The sequence below is a fragment of the Nuphar pumila genome, unplaced genomic scaffold (genome assembly GCF_984573655.1).
Source record: "Nuphar pumila unplaced genomic scaffold, dmNupPumi1.hap1.1 HAP1_SCAFFOLD_1297, whole genome shotgun sequence".
Lineage (NCBI taxonomy): Eukaryota > Viridiplantae > Streptophyta > Magnoliopsida > Nymphaeales > Nymphaeaceae > Nuphar > Nuphar pumila.
The window spans coordinates 1-18,826 of NW_028323636.1; the positions used below are offsets into that span (position 1 = coordinate 1).

General features: G+C 50.8%; 1 protein-coding gene across 1 annotated transcript; it reads right to left on the bottom strand.

Moving 5' to 3' along the window:
* Positions 1-14,435: 14,435 nt before the first annotated feature.
* LOC149809397 (DNA sliding clamp PCNA-like) lies at positions 14,436-17,061 on the bottom strand. Its single transcript, XM_089994854.1, has 5 exons — positions 16,857-17,061; positions 16,575-16,688; positions 15,975-16,127; positions 15,507-15,607; positions 14,436-14,660 (listed from the first exon to the last, which is right to left on the bottom strand). Exons 1-5 carry the CDS (start codon positions 17,059-17,061, stop codon positions 14,436-14,438), a joined length of 798 nt encoding a protein of 265 aa, XP_089850980.1.
* Between the last annotated feature and the right edge of the window lie 1,765 nt (positions 17,062-18,826).

Sequence of the window (18,826 nt, forward strand, 5' to 3'; positions counted from 1 at the left end):
CAGGAATTGGGCGTGGGCCTAATGCAGAATGTTTCGTTTCTGAACAGCACTGGCTGTAGGTCAACATGCTTCACCCGTTATCTGTGCCGGCATGTCTACTGGCGATTCATTTGAGCTCCAGGGACAATGTTTTTTCATATTTCTCATGTATGACCGAGACCAGCTATAAATACATGTTTGGACAGTTTCCGCCACACTCCCCTGTGGGCTTATCCCTCGTTGCCATGTGGACCACATTTGGCTGGCGCACATTGCTGCTCGCACGTGCCGTTTGTCCCCCTGCAATGCCGAGTGGTGCTGTGCAGGCCTCCTCGTGCTCTCATAGCTCTCACGACGCTGACCGACCTGTGGACAGGGTTCATGAAAGTGTTGCTTGGCATCCGTGCACTACGGCGCTGGCTGTGAATAGATATCTGGACAGAATCCTCCACACTCTTCTTTGGACTTCTCTCTCGTTGCAATGTTGACAACGTTTGGCTGGCGTACATAGCTGCTTGCACATATGCCTGTTGTCCTTCTCCAATGCCGGGGTTGTGTGGTGCAGGCTTCCTCGTGCTAGGAATAGCTCTCACGACGCTGACCGACCTGTGGACAGGGTGCATGAAAGTGTTGCTTGGCGTCCGTGCACTACGGCGCCGGTTTGGCAAAAAGAAGACTGATATGAAAACGAACCCGATATTTGACGGGAATGCCACGAACCAGGCCTCAATCACATCCGCAGCGCATGACTCTCGCCATGGACATTTCTAGGCATTTACGCAGGCGCACGCTGTGGAGAGCAGCACAAAAGCCTTTCGTCACATCCATGCCAGTTGACTTGTGACTTTTTGCATCATGCTTGTCACGTAGATTGCCACGAGCACCCCATGGCATGCACTTGTGTTGCACCGCATGCATTCAACATGCAAATGCCAGCTAATTTTAAAGAACAGCGCATATGCTGAGAAGCATGACATGGCAGCCACGGGATCTGGCTTGAAACAAATACAAGCATGCCAAGATTTGATGTGAAGTCAAGCCTTGAAATGCCTTTTGAGGTGAGGTCAAACCGAATTGTACGCCCTCTTCGGTTTGACTGTCCCGACATCCTGCAACGATTACAAGCGGCACGCACTTGACCAAATACCCTCGAGGCCGAGTTCAGTGGCACGGAGGTCTCAGCTGCCTGTCCTTGGGTGGTCCTCTGGGCTCTGTAACTGCTGATGCGGTTTCAAGTGTGTAATGCCGTGAGCTTGTGTTGGTGATAGCCCGGCTTGCTATCCAACAAGCCATGTATGGTATATACGCGCGCCAACTATCATGTCGTTTGTGGCCAGAGCTTTGGACAATTGCAGACACCTTGACTAGATGTCACCAAACCTGTGCCGCAACACTACCAACACAGGGGTGAGTATTTTGAGAGCGTGGCATCAGGGTACTTTTCTTATATTCGTACCTGAACATCGGAACTGCTTTCTCCATGTGATCCTGGCAGCGAATGCATACACGTGACCTTGTTGGTATCCGCTCATTTTTTGGTATTCTTACGTTCATCACAACATACAGCATGGTGCTATACACTTCTTCCTCCAAGGTAAGTGGCTGAAATAAAGCTGGTAGAGCTTCTAAGCGAATAGCTGTTTGACACATTCACCACACGCACAGCAATCCGGAACCTAGATAGGATCCCACGCAAAAAGGAGAGTACCAAGTGAATGGCTTGCATTAAACACCTTGCCATGGCTCGTCTCAGCATGAAATGATGTGCACCTTGACACCGTACGGGCGTGCATTTAATGATACCTTGAACAAATTACCAAGCATCCATGCCATTCACGTGTCATCCATTAATCTCAGAGCTGGATCAAGCGATCATGCGGGCAAAGCTCGCTGCAGTTTCAGCATACTGGGACAGAAGAGGACCCTTGCCCAAACGCCCCTCGAGCGCTGCGCTGTACCAAAACTGGAGTGCCCAAGGTCAAACAACTACACAGCAGAAGAGTGCTCTCCAACAAAGCAAACCTAGCACCACAAATAACCGCACAGCAAGCATCACGGCGAGTAGAAATCTTTTGCGCCGGTGGTCTTCATGAACTCGGCAAAACTAGAGTACTTCGGCTGCCACTGCAATATCTCCTTGCTCTTCTTGCTGGTAACTCGCTTGCCATCCGGCCCTCCAGTGCCTGTGAACTCGACGGGCGCGGTGCCCTCGAATCCATCCGACTCCTCACACGCTGTCATCATGTCTTGGAAAGAAATCGGCGTATCGTCGGAGCCTAGGAACACCTGGCTGCGATAAAACTCATCGCTGCCACAGCCTTCAAGGATCTGTGAATGCAGGATAAGTTTGTTAGACTTTGGTAGACTTTGTTAGGACGGTTCCGTGAGGATGATGATGTATCGTTTTACAACACTACCGCACCCACAAGGACATTGGCAACCCCAAGGACTACTTGGGAACGCAGGATTACTACCTTTTGACCACCTTGACCGGCCTTACAGGTTCCCTGATTGCCCAAACTTCAGATGCCTGCCGAGGGCTGGGACGATTCCTCGGATTGCGGCACTTGTTGCTGGCTATTGCATACGCCACATAAAGGGCTACTTGCTGAGCCTCATCAAGCTGCATTTGGCATCACCAAAGCGGTGTAAGAAAATATAAAGCAATTCCTGTTTGAGACATATTGCAATTCCAAACTAAACCAGAATGCATTGCGAGAGGCGAAAACGCGGAAAGGTCCAGGCCTTTTTGATGATGCAAATGGTATGAGAATGGCATTGCAAACAGGTTGAATAACGCGACTCTATCTGACATGGGCTGCTGCAACGGCCATTTCTTGGGTGACAAGAAAGCAGAAAGGAACTCACTGCAAGCGTCATGCTGGCCGCGTCCTCGTAATGGATGAGGTTGACAAGGTACGCGCCGGAACGCGCCACCTTTCCCTGGCTCATAAAAAAAGTGTGAGCGCCCCTGCGAGCATGGTACAGGCCCACAAAGCGTACGACGTTTCCCTCGCCCTCCAGCACCGCAGCCTCGCTGAGCAGCAGCCTATCCTGCCTCTCGTTTGTGCCAACCTTGACGATGGGAGTGCTCTCATCACAGTCACCTGAGTCAGCATCCATCACCCCCCCACTACTCGTGAACACGAACGAACCTTTCCCATCCCACATGGTCAAAGCGCTCTTGACCTGCATGCATGCCACTTGTCAGGGTACGACTGATACCAGCTATCCAGCCATTCAAGCGAAGCCCTTTGGGCACGTCCATGTCGGGCAAAGAGCCCCTTCACAGACTTGGCGTGTTCCCAATTGATTGATTGATTCCTGATGTAAGCAATACAAACGCCAAGTCAGTGCATATATTGAGGTGGCTGCCCCTCCAGCTGTGATTGTGTGAGATCATGTGTGTAAATCTCACACAATCACAGCTTGATTAAAGATAGACTAATATATCCATGCGATAGTGTTGCAGCCAAATCCTCAGGCCACCATCGTGGTTGTGATGTTATGTTGCATGCACAGTCAAGGATGGAGTTTCCTGCAAATTGACGGGGTTTAAATCTGAGTTTTTTGTAACAAAAGTACGTACTGTCGTTGGCTGCTGATGAATCATTGTGTGGTCATCATGATATGTCGCAGGTACATTTCGTCGGGATAAAATTCCTTGTGGTTGATGGACTCTCTTGCTAATGATGATATTGTTTAGCGTTTTCTAGTCCAGAGATCAATTTCATCATTGTGCGATTGCACATGTGCACAGGCGTTCAGTGCGAAGCCAACAGTGCCTTGTCAGAATGGGGGTTCACCTCCAATTCCGCCCCCCAAAATCACGCATTTTCAGGCATCTGGGCCTGCAAATCACACGGTCTGGCGTGACACTAGAAACCTGCTTACCTCGGCAACGTAATCAGAGCTTCCCGACGGCGGTGCAGCGAAGACTACAAACGGATACTTGTCGGCTCCTGCCTGCTCCTTCGTACGAGGCGTGATGCCGAGCTTGCTGAGCCTGCGCGCGCCAGCATATATGTTCAAACTGAGGTTGAAGATGCATCTTTTTACATCGCTCCCACATCCACATGGACCCTGGCAACTCCAAACAGTACAACTCCAAGAATTACTTGGGAATCAAGTGCTGTACAGCATTTGATAGATCGGGTATACATCTGAGATATCTCGTGGCATGTCTCCTCTGCCGCCACACCATCCCAGAGTTGTACTCTACGGGGTTTGGACTTCGCCCTGGCTGTTCTGATCGGCTCTGGGCGCCATGCCTTCAGCAGGGGCTCTAGCAAGCGGCAAAGTTCTTGTATGTTTGCACCAATCGACAGAGCAGCTCCATGGCCTGGACATCTCGCCATAGCAATGACAGGTGAGGCGGGCTTGTGGCCCAGCACTTGGACGAGCAAGTGCCGGTTCACTGACTACTCCCAGAACAATGAATCTGTGTGTTGACACACAACTTACAGCACAGATCGTGATTCGGGATGACCCCAGCTTGTATGAAGGCCCGTGTGAGAAGATATGGCATGGTGTTGCATTGCTGGGGTAGTAGCATCGCTTCGTTATAGCAGGCACGATGCATGTTCCACGTTCCACTACTTTAAGATCTGCTGGTCACGTGTGACGCAGGGTGCAGTGCCAGTGCACATGCCCTGGCTTCAAGCTTGCAAAAAGGTCAGGAGCGCACATGTCGTGATTGTTAGTGGTGTTGGTTTGGCCGATCACGACAGCCCCTGGGTATTTGTCCTTCCATAACTTCCCCAAATAGCTGCCCAAAACTCCCGGTCCTACAATTAGCAGATCCTGGCTGCTGCCTGAAGGCGCTGTATCCATGCCCGTCGTTGCACGCACAGTTGTCAGGGTTCCAAGAGCACCGAGGACATCACGACGATGAACTGCGTTGAAACTCTGATGCAATTTGTGCTTAAACGAGGTACTGGGCGTCGAAAAAGCCTTCGGGCATCCAAACTTACTAGCGCGAAGCCTGTACGTCTTCAAGGTCTGCATGTTTCTGGGCTGATGGACCCCGTGGTTCCTTGTGTCGCAATGAACTGTCACTTCCAAGACAACGACCACTAATATGAGGTGTGGAGCTGTGGCACAGGCACTGCAGGTTGTCAGGTGCACAATACACGTCCCCGTCATGATTTCAATTCAAACATTGCTTTTGACGTAGTCGTCTTCCTTGAAACTGACTGTTAGACAGTCTCGTGAAGTGTTTGCGAGGCACTTTCATGCCTTCCAGAACAGTGCCGAGGGTCCAGTATGCGGGGTTGTGCCGGCTATGTGGCATCGTGACGAACAAATCGACGACCGCTTATCTCCGTCAATCCACCCAGCGTCATGGGCAGGCAGCGACAGGAGGTCGAGAGCTGGCGTAGAGACTGGAATCGAACAGTCGAAAAGTGTATTGGACAAGTGAGCGAGAAGTTGGACGTGTTCATTCGTGACACGACTAAATGCTTGCGGGCGAAGGGCTTGCGTAAGCGGTTCGTCGACATCTGATTCACCGTCCCAGCAAGACCAATCATTTTTCTTTGCCAGCTACAGATGTGACCCACGAATGCTGAAGACGCAAATAATAGCAACCATCACACAAAACGTGCACTCCACGCCATGTTTCTGGACAGTTTGTGGATTGATAAATTCGAATACGAAGCGAGCGAAAGGTGACACTTGTCTCATTTTCGCCAAGCATGGAAATTACAGCATTGGACTGATTCTTTAACTGCTGTCCTTTAGTTACGAAACCGCATGTCTCTTCGTGTACGGTCTCCTCGTTCGGGGACTCCTCAGCCAGAGGCTCAGCACCGCACATCGCGCACCTGGGGCGATTGGCTCGAGTCTTTGTTTATTCCCGAAGGCACGGAAAATGAAGAAACATATGAATTTAATGAAGATCCTACGGCTGTACATGTGCGCATTCTTCATGTACCCGATGCAATCATGGTGCTGGTGCTTTGTGAAGAATGCGGTCACTGGCCACGTCTGTTCCGCCAGTCCGTCGTGTCACACTGTTTCTTTCTGACAGTTTGGAAATAATGTGCAAAAGTCGTTTTCGAGCTATGCCCTGTGCTTTCCCTACCGTGCCCAGTTCTTCGTTTACAGGGGTGCGGAGCAGGAGTGCAGGAAGTGCTGCCGAAAGTATGCCTGTGTCAATTGCCTCTATATTTTGCAGGAAGGGTACCAATTGAGCGCTTACGAAGAGGTGTGCCCATTCATAGCCAGGAACGGTTATGTGGCTCTCAACAAGTCGGCCTGGTGTCAAATTACTTAAAGGTAGAATCTGGTCGAAACGGCCCATCGTTCGCGCCCTCGAAAATATCAGGCATACAGCATCTGTAGCCGGGACCGGCACTCCCGCTCCAGACGCTCTCCCACTTTCACGTGCCAAAACGTAGCGCAGTCCGCACCACACGGCAATGCCCTTGCACAAATGAGATGCATGTGTGCACGTCCATCTCTTCTTCGTAGCCAATCCGTCTGCAGCTGACGATGTCACCAAGACCAGGCTCTTCCAAAGGTAGAGGGAACATGGCGTGATTCCCGACAAACCGCCAAGTTTGTACTTGAAACGCTGCAGCTGTTTGATTGAGATCGCACGTTCAAGTCAAGTATCTCTGAGACAGTGCAACGAAATCGTAGCCACGAGGAATGTTTGTCGGTACTCATTTCGTTCAGTCTTGAGCACCACTGCCCTTCCCTCCGCTCGTGCAGTTGCTTGCAATAGCGTGAGTGCGGCGGCTTGAAACAACAGAAACAACCAACCACTTTGGGCGCGTCAACGCCAGTTGTCGCGACCAATGTGGCTTCCGCAACAGCCTCTGCTTCTGCTTCTCCTTGCATGACTCTCCGAAAGCACACTCCTCCGTGTGGTTCATTGCTTGGGCGTTGCTTCACCAGACGTTGCAGTTTGCTTCATATGCCTGAATAAATGCGAATTTCACGGATGAACCTGGGCTCGGACGTCCCTTCGGACGAAGCACTGCTGGGGCGATGGCAACCATTCCACGGTCCTTGTGTGCACGTGGTTTCAACCGGCTGAATCATCCACTCTTTTCAAGAAACCGGACTTGTGCAGGAGAACGAGCAGCTCTACAGACGGGATTTGGTGACCACATCGCAGGAGGATTTCACAGACCTCGAGGAGTCACACTTCTTATCTGTGGGTTGCTCGGACACGAAAGGACGGTCAGTCATTCTCATCGTAGCTCGTAGGCTGCCAGCCAATATAGTCGATTCGGAGCGCATCTACCGTTACGTTATCGCAAAGCTGGACGAAGTTGTAACGAAGCCGTTTTGCATTGTTTACATTCACACAGACTCTTCGTACTGGGAAAATAGCCCAGGGGCTTTGTGGGTTCGCTCGTCATATGAAAGGTGTGCTTCTCCTTGCCCTTGTGGTTCGCAATGTGTGATATTGAGTAATGTGTAATGCAAACTGCCCAAACAGGTGCATGAATCGCGGTGCATTGCTCTCACCTATCTTCCAGTGCTCAGAAAGAGGCATTCATCGTTTTCATCTGAAGCAATGCCTGGATCTGCAAGTCTTGCTTTTAACCCTGCATACTCAGCACGCCTGAGGTTCAGAGTCACAGCGAATGTCATGTTTTAATACCGTACTGCTGCAAATATTTAATCGAAATCGCAAAAAAGTGGCCGTTAAAAACATTTTCATACTAAATCTCCAGAAATTTTTTGGTCAAAAAATGGCAATTTTTACTATCTATTTTTTGGGGCTATCATAATAAATAATCCCGATTTGTTGTACTTACGGTTGAAAGGTTTGCGGGATTCGGACAAAGTCTGAATATTAGCGTGATTGAATAGTTAGCGGCGATACGGTATGTGCTTGTACTGGGGAAATCTTGTTTATAGATAGTCTGCGATAGTGATCTCATGACTCATTTGTGATGCGCCTGCTTGCCCTCTGATTGCATGCTAGCCCTTATTGCGGAACTCGCGAGGCTTGCCTCAGGTTTTTACTTCAGAGCTACTGCTTAGAGTATGCGGTGCCAATGTAACATCTCAGGGCCGTGAAGGCCATCATCACAGCTGGCGTTATAAATGACAGCTGCCTTGAAGCGGTGCAAGGCACACCTGACTCGCACTTGTGCCTTCATGGTCATCCTTTTTGGCAAGAGCTTTACAAAACGCTTCAATGCAACACAAGGTCTCCGCTAGTTAATGAAAGCTGCATAGCGGCGCAGGGTAAGAGTCCATGTGGATGCGCTGATGTTGTGACGATGATGTATCTTTTTACAACACTACCGCGTCCACATGGACATTGCCAACTCCAAAAACTACTTGGCAATCAGTGCTACCATTACCTTCATCTGAGGCAAGCGTACCTGGACCAGCCTGACTTACCATATTCTGACCTGACATGTCTTCTTCATCGTCTTGTACCCTGCAAGTAAGGAGTTCAGCCACGGCTGACGAGAAACGGTCAATTCCTTTGGGAGGTCGTCGCAACCCATACTCAAAACCGCTGTCAAGAGATCAACTCCCAACAGAGATTCCAATATATTTGCCAATATCCTACCTTGAGGTCCAAGACCTCCAACCACTTCAAGAAATTTGTCTATTTTAGGCCACAAGCTGGGACAATCCACAGTGCAGTGAACACAGCCTGTGTGAGCATCCCCCAAATGCTCATCGCAGTCATTGCAGTGATACTGAGAGGGATCGACAAACTCGTAAGTTTGGTTTGAAGTCTGCTTGGAAGGGCAAACAGCTTGCCGCTTCTGGCGCTCATAGTACGAGCCTGAACAGACGGCAAGCTTGACAGAGATATGGTGCAAGACCACGTGGTTGCCCGCCAATGCACACCCACTTCCAAGGCACTGCAGAGTGCGGCGCTGCAACATATGTGGCTTTCCCCCGAATTAGGTGTCAACTCCAAATGTTGTCAAGGAGGTGTTGCCTATCAACCTGATCAGTAGGCAGCACCTCTGCTTCCTGCACTGGCATATTTACTACTTGTGTAAACATAAAACATAAAAACATACATCATCATTAGTGACAGCTCATATTGTCATCTGAGGTGATTCATCACTCTCTCGGTGATTTCTTGGATGGGTGGATTAGGTTGCTGCATGGTGGATGTGCAGATTGGCTCTCAAGTACAAGCGCAAGCTCCACAAGCTCTTCATTCTTCACTCAGACATGAGCCTCTGGCTGACGATGTCTGTGCTTTGCCCCTTCATGTCGCACGGGCTCTGGGGAAAAGTTTCGTTTATTTCGAGGCTTGAGTTCCTCTGGGAGTTCGTTGACGAGGTGCGGGCTCCCGGTGATGTGCGGGCTTTTGTATTGAGAACTCACGTCAGACAACTGTGGCCTCGTCCGCATGGCATTTGTACAGGCTACTTCAACTTCTTGGACCTGACGATGTTCAAATTCAAATGCGAAGGCCGCATCTTTGTTCTCAACAGGAAATGCAAGCGCTCTGTGCAAGGTGATGAAGCAGCATCGCTTGTCATTTCATTCCATGCTGGCAGGCAAGCGTGTTTGTTTGCCTGCGCTCTGCGTCTGTTCTGATTTGGTACCAATGTGATCGGCTGATACATATCTGCTGACCATTCATATCGCGTTCATCGCAATCGTCGCAGTCCCAGCTGTTGGTGTTCTCCATGAATACTGCTGGATTTGATATATGCATCATGGGTGAGGTATCAATGTGTACTTTGGGTGGGATGTTGACGTGCTTTGCATCAAGCCACAGGAAATGAGCCTTGTGTGAGGGGCTCGTTGGGCAAGTGTATGCATAAATGCCTGAGCGCCCAAGCTGAGTGTATCTCATGTATGCATTCTCATGCTTGCATTGCTGTGCAGAAGAAGCTGGGCCCCTTGTTGCCCGCTTTTGTCAAGGCCCATGACGAAATTTTGGAGGACGAGCCGCTGCATGACTACGGATACGTCAGCGCCCCTGGGATTGCCCCCATGTCCGGCTTGCCGCCTGGCGGACTCGTTTAAGCCATGTCCCTGAATGGCTGGGTGGGGGGGTTTGGGGAGGTCATGACGGAATTGTATTTGACGAAATACTGCATGGCTATGTTTTTGTCAGCGTCGCTGGGAGTATTCCTACGTCTTGCGTACTTCCCGGCGGAGTTGTTTATATTGTTGCTGCGTGTTGGGGGCGGGGGGCACGAGTGGATTGAGCGTCTGGACCGGTAGGATACAGATGGTTAACGGGTGGTATGTGCATCGCTGGTGGAGCTGCTGTCAAGTTGCTTGGGCGCTGCCGTTTGCAGTCTGAAGGTTTGGTAGAACAGACATGCATAATAATCAATGTGGCGTTGATACTCGTGTCCAGAGGTTCAGAACAGTCTGTGCAAATTTGTGGGGGCTTCTGCACTTTGCACGTTCGCAAATGCTGCTAGCCTCGCCTTGATTTGGTTTAGTGTGGCATGCACGATTGAGTGATCAGTGCATTTGCGTTTGAATCAGCAACGTGTCTGTGTAGCATGTTTATGTTGTCGCTTGCAGCAACAAGTTGACAGGAGAGGTTGACGATTCCCAGCATGGACTTAGTCAGGGTGGCGGGCTCGAAATTGTCACTCCCGTGTCTGCAGCTGCGTTGGATGGTCTACCTTGGCAACGGATTTCTCCAAACCGCAAATCGCACACGATAATTTTGGATGCCGTCACGAAGGCCGTAAGGTCAATGCTGTCAAACGAATTGCCAGGGTGCATGCTACTATTCGTTGTTCGGACACAAAGAGACCAGTGTTCCCATTGCGTTTCTAACTTCTTTGACTGTCGGCAGGGCACCAAAAGTTCTCCAGGCCAGAATCGTGCTTGACAGTTAAATTTCTGTACCATTCGATACCGAATATGAAAAACTACGCGTTTGGTGTGTCCAAAGTGGTATGATTCTGAGTGTAGCCGTGTTTGATGCCGTGCTGTCACACAATGAAAGCTGGATTGCTAATGGGGCCACCGTGTGACAGTCACGATGTCATGTTCTCCTAAACTATTATGGCATGTTCACCTACGCGCAAGAGAACGGCTTGCGTCAGCCTCTGTTCCATGCGACGGGCTTCTTACAGGCGTAGATTCCAAGGACTTGCGAAGTTACTACCCTTGCACTGGTTGGAACGAACAATGTTTGTTATGCAGACGCTTATGAACGTCGGTGATCTGCAAGCAGGTTTGTATTTCATTGGTGGCTTCTCTCCATGTTTCTGCTCGCCTCTGTTTGAAACCCTAACCCACAGCATTTCAAGTGCTCAAACATGGTGCTATGAACCTGCAGGTCCAGAGGACTATTCCAGCACGACAGCGTCACAGATCAGGTGCGCGGATTCGTGCGCATACATTATTCGGCTGGCAATCACCGTTATCACACCGTATTTCGAGATTGTGCGCGCCTGAAGGATACGATATCCCTGCAAGTCGGTACAACGCACGTTCTCGGAACTTCGCTTGCCTTGCAAATAAATGCATCCTTCCGTGCATGACAGAGTCTCTCCACTCACCTTCAGGATCGCTGACCTGTTCACATCACAGCATTCCCTTGTGCCAGATGCACGGGCTACTTTCAAGTGCATCTAGGAAGTCAACAATGCTACCCCTTCCGTCGCTCGTTTTACAGTTAGATGACCTTTGAAGACGATGTTGGATGATCCGACCGGCGTTGATTTTGTCGGCGGACTTCTCGGACTGACCACACTACGATGCAGTTGTCGTCCGCCAGGGAGTGGGCTTCTGCGAGATCTACGAACGCATCACGGGCATGCCAGCGCCTCCCGCCATCTGCGCACCGAAACCCGCCAAAGAGAAGTCCTCCGTAGCCTCCTTCCTTGAGGACATGGTAAAGCAGGCACCAGTGCTGGATGCTGAGGGGCCCACCATCGCTCCCCCAGCGAACCTGGAGCCCCCAGCGCCCTCGTCTGACACAGAGGACCTCGTGACTCAGGCCGTAGAGGACTACTTTGCCGTGGAGAGTGGGCTGGAACCTGTGCAAGAGGCAGAGAGCGCCGTAGTTGCAGGGCTCAAGGACGCTGCCGTTCCGGAAGCCGCGGTTGATGCGATTGCTCCTGAGCTCTCCGCGGAATCTTCCGGAACAGCACCTGAGGTACGCGGCTGCACTCTGCATCTCCGGTAGACCTCTGTTTGCCATTACAATTTCGACTTGAATCCACTCTTTGGGTTGATGCTTCGTCAGATTGGGGCTCGACCCCAGTACTGTCCTGAAAATTCATGCATTTTGGGGCGTCTGGACCTGCAAATCACAATGTCTAGCGGGACGCTGCTCTTTTCTGTAATCCAACGAGGCAACTGCGCAGTAAAGGCTGGTGAGCATCACCAGCTCCGCTATCGCAAACTAGCTGTCAGGAACGCTGTATATGTTCGGTTGATGGGGAAACTTCCCTGCACTGCTCAAATCCCAAGTTGCACTTGGAGTTGCCAATGCTCATGTGGGTGTGGTACGGTTGTGAAAGAATACATCGGCCAACTGGGTGGACGAAAGGGATGTTCTGTTATCCTTCCAAGCGGGTACGCAGATGGCTGTTGGGTGATGGGCCAGGTCGTAGGGCGTCTCCATGACTGGCCGTGTCTGACTTGCAGCATTGCGTTGCCCATAGACAGGCAAAAAGAAATGAATGAGACTGTTGAAGCCTCATCTATTCCTGGAATTGCGTCCCCCCCACATGCCGAAAAGATGCGGAGCATCGGCCGGCACTCTGTTTCTTGCCAGACCCTGTGAATTGCGGGTCCGGATGCCCGAAAATGCATGCTTTTTGGGGATAGGCCTGGGGTCCGAAACTCATTTTGGTGAAGCACAGCACCGGCAAGGGAGACAGGTTGCAGGCAGGTGGAATGCATGCACCCATTTTCAAGAGGATGCCCAGAAATCACCGGTTTGTAACAACAGCAGCCATACTCACTCTCCCGCCCCCTTGCGGGCAATAGATTACACATAGATAACACAGGCCTCTATGAACTTATGAGTCACAAGAGCATGTGCCGAGGGGATGTCATAACCCCTAACCCCTATGCTGGCTGGTAAAACTATGTCGAAAAAGCAAGAAACTACTGACTTGATGCAAGCTGTGAGTGCAAATCACAAGGGCATGCATGGTTGAAGCCTTTCATGGGATGTGCAAAATGTGTGAGAAGCCAATCTCGTATTGGGTAGCCATTGCGAGATATTCATGCGCCATCGGTCGGTGTTGTTATTCACACGTGCCTGCAAGTATGGTTGCCTCAACATATGCTGGCATGGCTCATTGTTTAACAATACTCATAGTTGTTGGGATTGAGGAGCCACGGCTGCCTGTGAGACGCACGTGGGTGCTTAGACTCTGCACTGCGATGGCTTGCAGGTGGTGATTGTGGAAGACATCGTTGTTGAGGTGGTCCCTGATGCACCGGCGGAGCAGGCAGCCGAGCCAGCCAGCGTACCCAATGCACCGGAAGCAGTTGCTCCAAGTGCACCTGACGCATCAGCAGAAGCAGTCACCCCGAGTGAACCTGACACGGTGGCAGAAGCAGTCACCCAGAGTGAACCTGACACGGTGACTGAAGCAGTTGTCCAGAGTGAACCTGACATGGTGGCAGAAGCAGTTGTCCAGAGTGAACCTGAGTGTGCAGAAATTACACCAGAGTTGGTGTCGATGAGTGACCCTGATGCCCCCCTGGTGTCAAATAGCGAGGGCACCGACGATGCTGTTGTTGGCGAGATGTGATGTTGTGGTGTCACAGTGTTGGGCGATCCTGCACAGATTTTTGCCTCCCATATTTGATGAGTCCCGGACAGCTTTGTTCCTTGTAGTTGGCTCATTTTTTTACGGTGATGCATATTGTTCAAACATTTGTACCTAAGCAGGGCAGTGCACAGAGCTGTGCGGGGATCAAACACGATTTTCACTGGCAGAGGACGTGTCCGCTTCGCAAATTAACTCTCATCTTGCATGACACGGCAGAAATAAGGAGGGGGCTGAGTTCCAGGCACCCATGACACTCACTGAAAGCATGTATAAGCAACCGCAACCCAGCAGACTAGCAAACACATTGTCTTACACTTGCCAGGCTCGAGGAGAATTTCAGGACAAGGAGAAAAGTACATGAATAAAAAGAAAATTACGTGTACGCAAAGTCAAGGACGCCATGTGAACAGGGGCGACCTGAAGTGAGAAACACATGATTACGGGTCAGTAAAGTCAGCCCTATGTCTATGCATTCACTGCTTGTGACAAACACAGTGGTGAAAGCATCCTCTCGAGACCAACAGGGCCCCCAGATCTGGCATTTTTCCCCAATCTGCAGCAGAGTGAGTCCACAGTCCCAGAAACTCCGACTTGGGAGTCGGAGGGACGAGGCAGAAAAGAGACAAGCCAGTCTACGTGTGCAGACGAGCAGGTGCCACACGCCATGACATAGCAGTGGTGTTGTTGTGCTCATAGAGAGCAACGACAATCACCTTGGCATAAGTGAGCTCTGGTGCCAGCTCAGCTCTCAGCACCCTCATCCATCTCGTCATCAATTTTGGGGGCCAGGTAGAAGCAGACATGGCCCATGTCGGCGATCGGGTAGTCCACAACGATCGGAAGGTTCTGAGACAAGCTCAGGCTGACTCGTGTGGAAAGAGGGGTGGCCTTGGCAAAGGAGTTGAGGTACCGCAATGCAAACGTGAGGGTGACTGGCTCCTGGAGATCGATGGTGGTTTGCTCCTCCTCCTGCAAGGCACCACACTGTGTGAGATGCATGACATTGAAACAGACCACACACTCCGCAGACAAAAGTGAAGTAAACTGCTGCACAGACCTCGTCTACATACTGGTGAAACACTCTGAGACGCGGTAGATCAGGGGGGCAGACACCCTCAACCCGCAAGGTTGACCAGCGGTCGGTGTTTCCGAGGGGGAGGGGGGGCCAAAAGCTGGCTGAAATCGCCCACCCCCGGCTTTGGACCCACCTGAATTAGAATGCAGTATCTCACGATAGAATAGGTCGTTAAAGCCCACATCCAGCCACCATCGCAGCAAATGCTTCACCCGTACATATAATTTATTGCTACTTCAATCTATTGTGGGAGCCTTCAGCTGAGGTAGGTGTGCCAGGAAATCAAGGTGATGCCCAACTGATGGCGGCCTGGAGTGAGTAAGGGTTCGCACGACCCGAGCGACCCCCCAGACGATGCATTCGAGGGTAATTCGACAAGGTGTCACTTTCAGGCACTGAGGTAGGACCCCCTGACCCACTGCGGGTAACAAAGACTTTCATGTGCCCAACTAGTTCACAGGTTCACGCTGCAAGTGTCTTAAGAGGGTTAACAGAAAATTGCACAATACGAAATGCTGATTTCACGTACTCGTGTGATCGCCATGTGTGGCCTTCCATGGACACCTGCACTCTGTACTTGCACAATTATCCTTTTCCCACCGAATGGAAACACGTTCCGTGACAGAGACACAACACTCTTCTCCAGGTTTTACAGCCACTTTTCGAGAATTCACCTCAATTAGGTTGTACCAATTAGATTGCATTTCGGCTGAAAGAGGGGGACAAAGCAAACTCACCTTGACATCCACGCCAGAAGTGTGCCTGACTGTAACATTAGCAGAGCCGATGTCTCCGTTTGTGGTGAACTTGACCCCGTCCTTGGTGACACAAATGGTGACTGCAAACACGGGGGACACATCAGAATGCATGGCACCAGGCATTTGGATGCAGCTGTGACATCTTGACACCAGGTATGCGGTCGGTGGAGGGTAGCACGCTGTAAAATAAGCACGGTGGATCCATCAAACACGGCTGCTTGTGCTGTTTTGGACTGTTTTGGAACATGTTTTGACATGTTTTGACATGTGGACTGTTTGGAACATGAAGGTGGACCGTCAGGATGGCCTCCAAACGTCTGATACAAGGAGATGATGATAGAAGCAGCAAGGTCAGTTTACGCCCTTTTGGCCAATATGCTGAAGGACATGCAAGACGCGGGTCTTTTTGGAAAAACGCCGAGGCGCAACGTTCAGCATCAGCCTCACCTGTGTCGCCAATGGTGGCCAGGTCCTTGCAGATGCGCGCAAACTCGCCGGAAGGCATTTTAACCACTGCGGAGTATTCTGTGTCTGGAATGCCGAGATGTTCACTATCGATGTCCATAAGCTTCAGCTCGAAGTCGGAGATCCGGTCGTGGTCTGCAAAGCAACGGGCTGTCGTAAATGCATTATTTGCAAGAGGCGTCAACAAAAAGGTCGGCAGCAGGGCCATTTGCCAGCATGCCAAAGCAATGATTCGGAGTTTGAAAAAGCTGAGACTTTTGGGATGGTGCAGCTTCGTAATGACGTCTCTTGTGCCTTTGTTCAATTCAAGGGTACGAAATTTGAATTACAAACCAGGCATGGCTCCAGAGGAACGATGTAACTAACCTCGCAAGTATGGCAAAGGCAGCTTCATGAAACAGGCAAAACGAGAATGCCACCAATAGCTGTGCAATCACCAGAGCAAACCAGCATGCCATGCGCGTGCAGGGACAATGGTTGCAAGCCATATGAACCACACAACGAGGGTCATCCATAGCCCAGCATGCCTCACCTTGTCAAGAATGCAGCAAGACATATCTCTAAAGAAGAGCGTAGACGTACTTGGACTTTCGAATACGAACGTGACCTTGTCAACGGCCTCTTGTGAAGATAGAGTTACGATGTCGTCGTTGCCAGCACACTTGAGCATTTTCAACATGCTTGCCAAGTTGATACCTGCATCATGATGACAACTCAAACAATGTCTCCTCATTCTCGCCTTCGCGTTTGCTTCAAGGCGGGGCGCGCTCGACTTGAACCGATCTCCGCACTGATGGTACTCGACGCAGGCAGGCAAGCAGCATAATGTTTCCAGGTGACATGATAGCATCAATGTCAACGTACCCATGCTGAATGGCTTGTCGCATCGGTAATGCTCGAAGCCATCGCTCTGCAGCTGGAGGGACACGAGCGAAACATGGGAAGAGTCCATCGCCTGTAAGCAGAACTCGGTCTCCGTGCAGTCGAAATTGGCATCGGTGACGAGGTCTTTGATTGCTTCAATCACCTTCTTAAGCAGGTTTCCCTGCACCAAGCGAGCTTCAAACATTGTGAAGTGAAAGTTCAAACAGCAGTTTTTAGCGAGAGCGAGTCAGGTTTAATGTGGCTAGACGTTAGGCTTGCAATATGACTTCCTTTGAAGGTTATACCGCTCTCGCCATGATGCCTGAGTATTAGGGCATGGTGCCCATGATGGGATTTTTTGAAACGCAGCATGACAGGGCGACGCATCCCGAGATAGCTGATAGGAGCTGGAGTTTGGCAATGCGCCTGAAAGCCCTTGGCTCTCTTGCTCCATGCCGGTATTTCAGAATCTTCAAAATTTTCACGTCGCCAGTGTTTCTGTTTGCGCTACTCACTGTCATGCAGACGCGTCCACCTACGTGTGTTCGGGTCGCTTGCAGGTGGCCGGGTGGAAATATAACAGGCAATGTGGTCGTACATGAAACTGGATGCACGCTCATCTTGCCGCTGTGACACGGCCCGTGGAATTTTGAGTGCGTTGGGTATTACTGGGCGGTGAGTGGAATCCGCTGAACCGGCTTGAACGGCTACATGTTGCACGGGATCCCTTGCTTGGAATTTGATTGCGAATGGCGCCTTGCCAGTTCCCAGCGCCGCCTTGGATGCTTGAGCTGTCAAGTGCACGGCTGACTTGCGGTGCAGGCGTGCTTGTGGCCCAAGTCGTGGCCCGGGGAACCTCGCACGCTTCTAAAATGACCTCGTCGGGTATCAAGCGCAAGAACTCATTTTTCTGCAGCTATGGCCACGCCTTTGTACAATGTTCTTCTATGGACTTCGTTCCAGTCTTGTGCTTACCCTTTACCCTGGTGCTCAGCAAGTTTACGCCCGAGTTTACTAGCCTGCTTTGGTGCCTCCGCCCTTTCTTTTGCTTTCCTGTCTCTCGTCGATAGCAGTATCTTGGGGCCTGCCTTTGACTCCTTCTCTAAGCAACCCCCCTAGTCCTGTGCGCTCTCTGTTGAGTGCTGCAATCTTCCATGTTCGCCGCGAGATCAGCTTTGGCTGTCTCGCCCGTTGTCAACACCGCCTTTTTGGGCTGGCGTATCTCTTCCTTTCTACGACGTTCTTCTGGATCCTGAACTCAAACTTGGCTTTCCACTCGGATAGCCTGGGAAATCATTCGTGTGCACTTGGCACCAGCTGCCATCCATGACATCTCAACGCAGGCAATGAGGGTTGCCCCTTTTTGGGGAGGCCATAGATACTGCAAGTATGCAAGCACGGAACGTTCCACAGTTTGCAACTTTCATGACCGCTCGCCGGTAGATCCCAATAACTCCTTCTGGGCAGGACGCCCAATAGTGTATGTTCATAGCTCTTACGGGCACACACTGATGGGGCTACAATTGATGCTTCTTCCACTTCAGATAGCGGATTAAGGGCATGGTTTACTGACGTAAGTGCCATTTTGAGAAGAAACTTGCTCCCACGGAACATTGCCTTCATCCAATTTCCTCGCCGAGGAGGCAAACAGTGCGCACGTTGATGGTCATAAACACCACAGCGAGGCCTTGTCGTGCAGGAAACAGGGTTCCAATGCGTTAAGACATGACAAATGTCCCATTCAAGCTGCGAGCAACTTGAACTGATACGATGTATGATGACTGCATGACACTATCACGGCCTTATGCATTGCTCAGATGGGCATAACCATCAACTACACTGCATCCCAATGCAATGTCTGAAGCATCCAGAAGGGACAAAATGTCAATGGTACAACGATGTATTTGGATGCCGGGGTTCATTACACACAGCTCGATGATAGCCTGCAGATTGTCGAGACATATTCACTG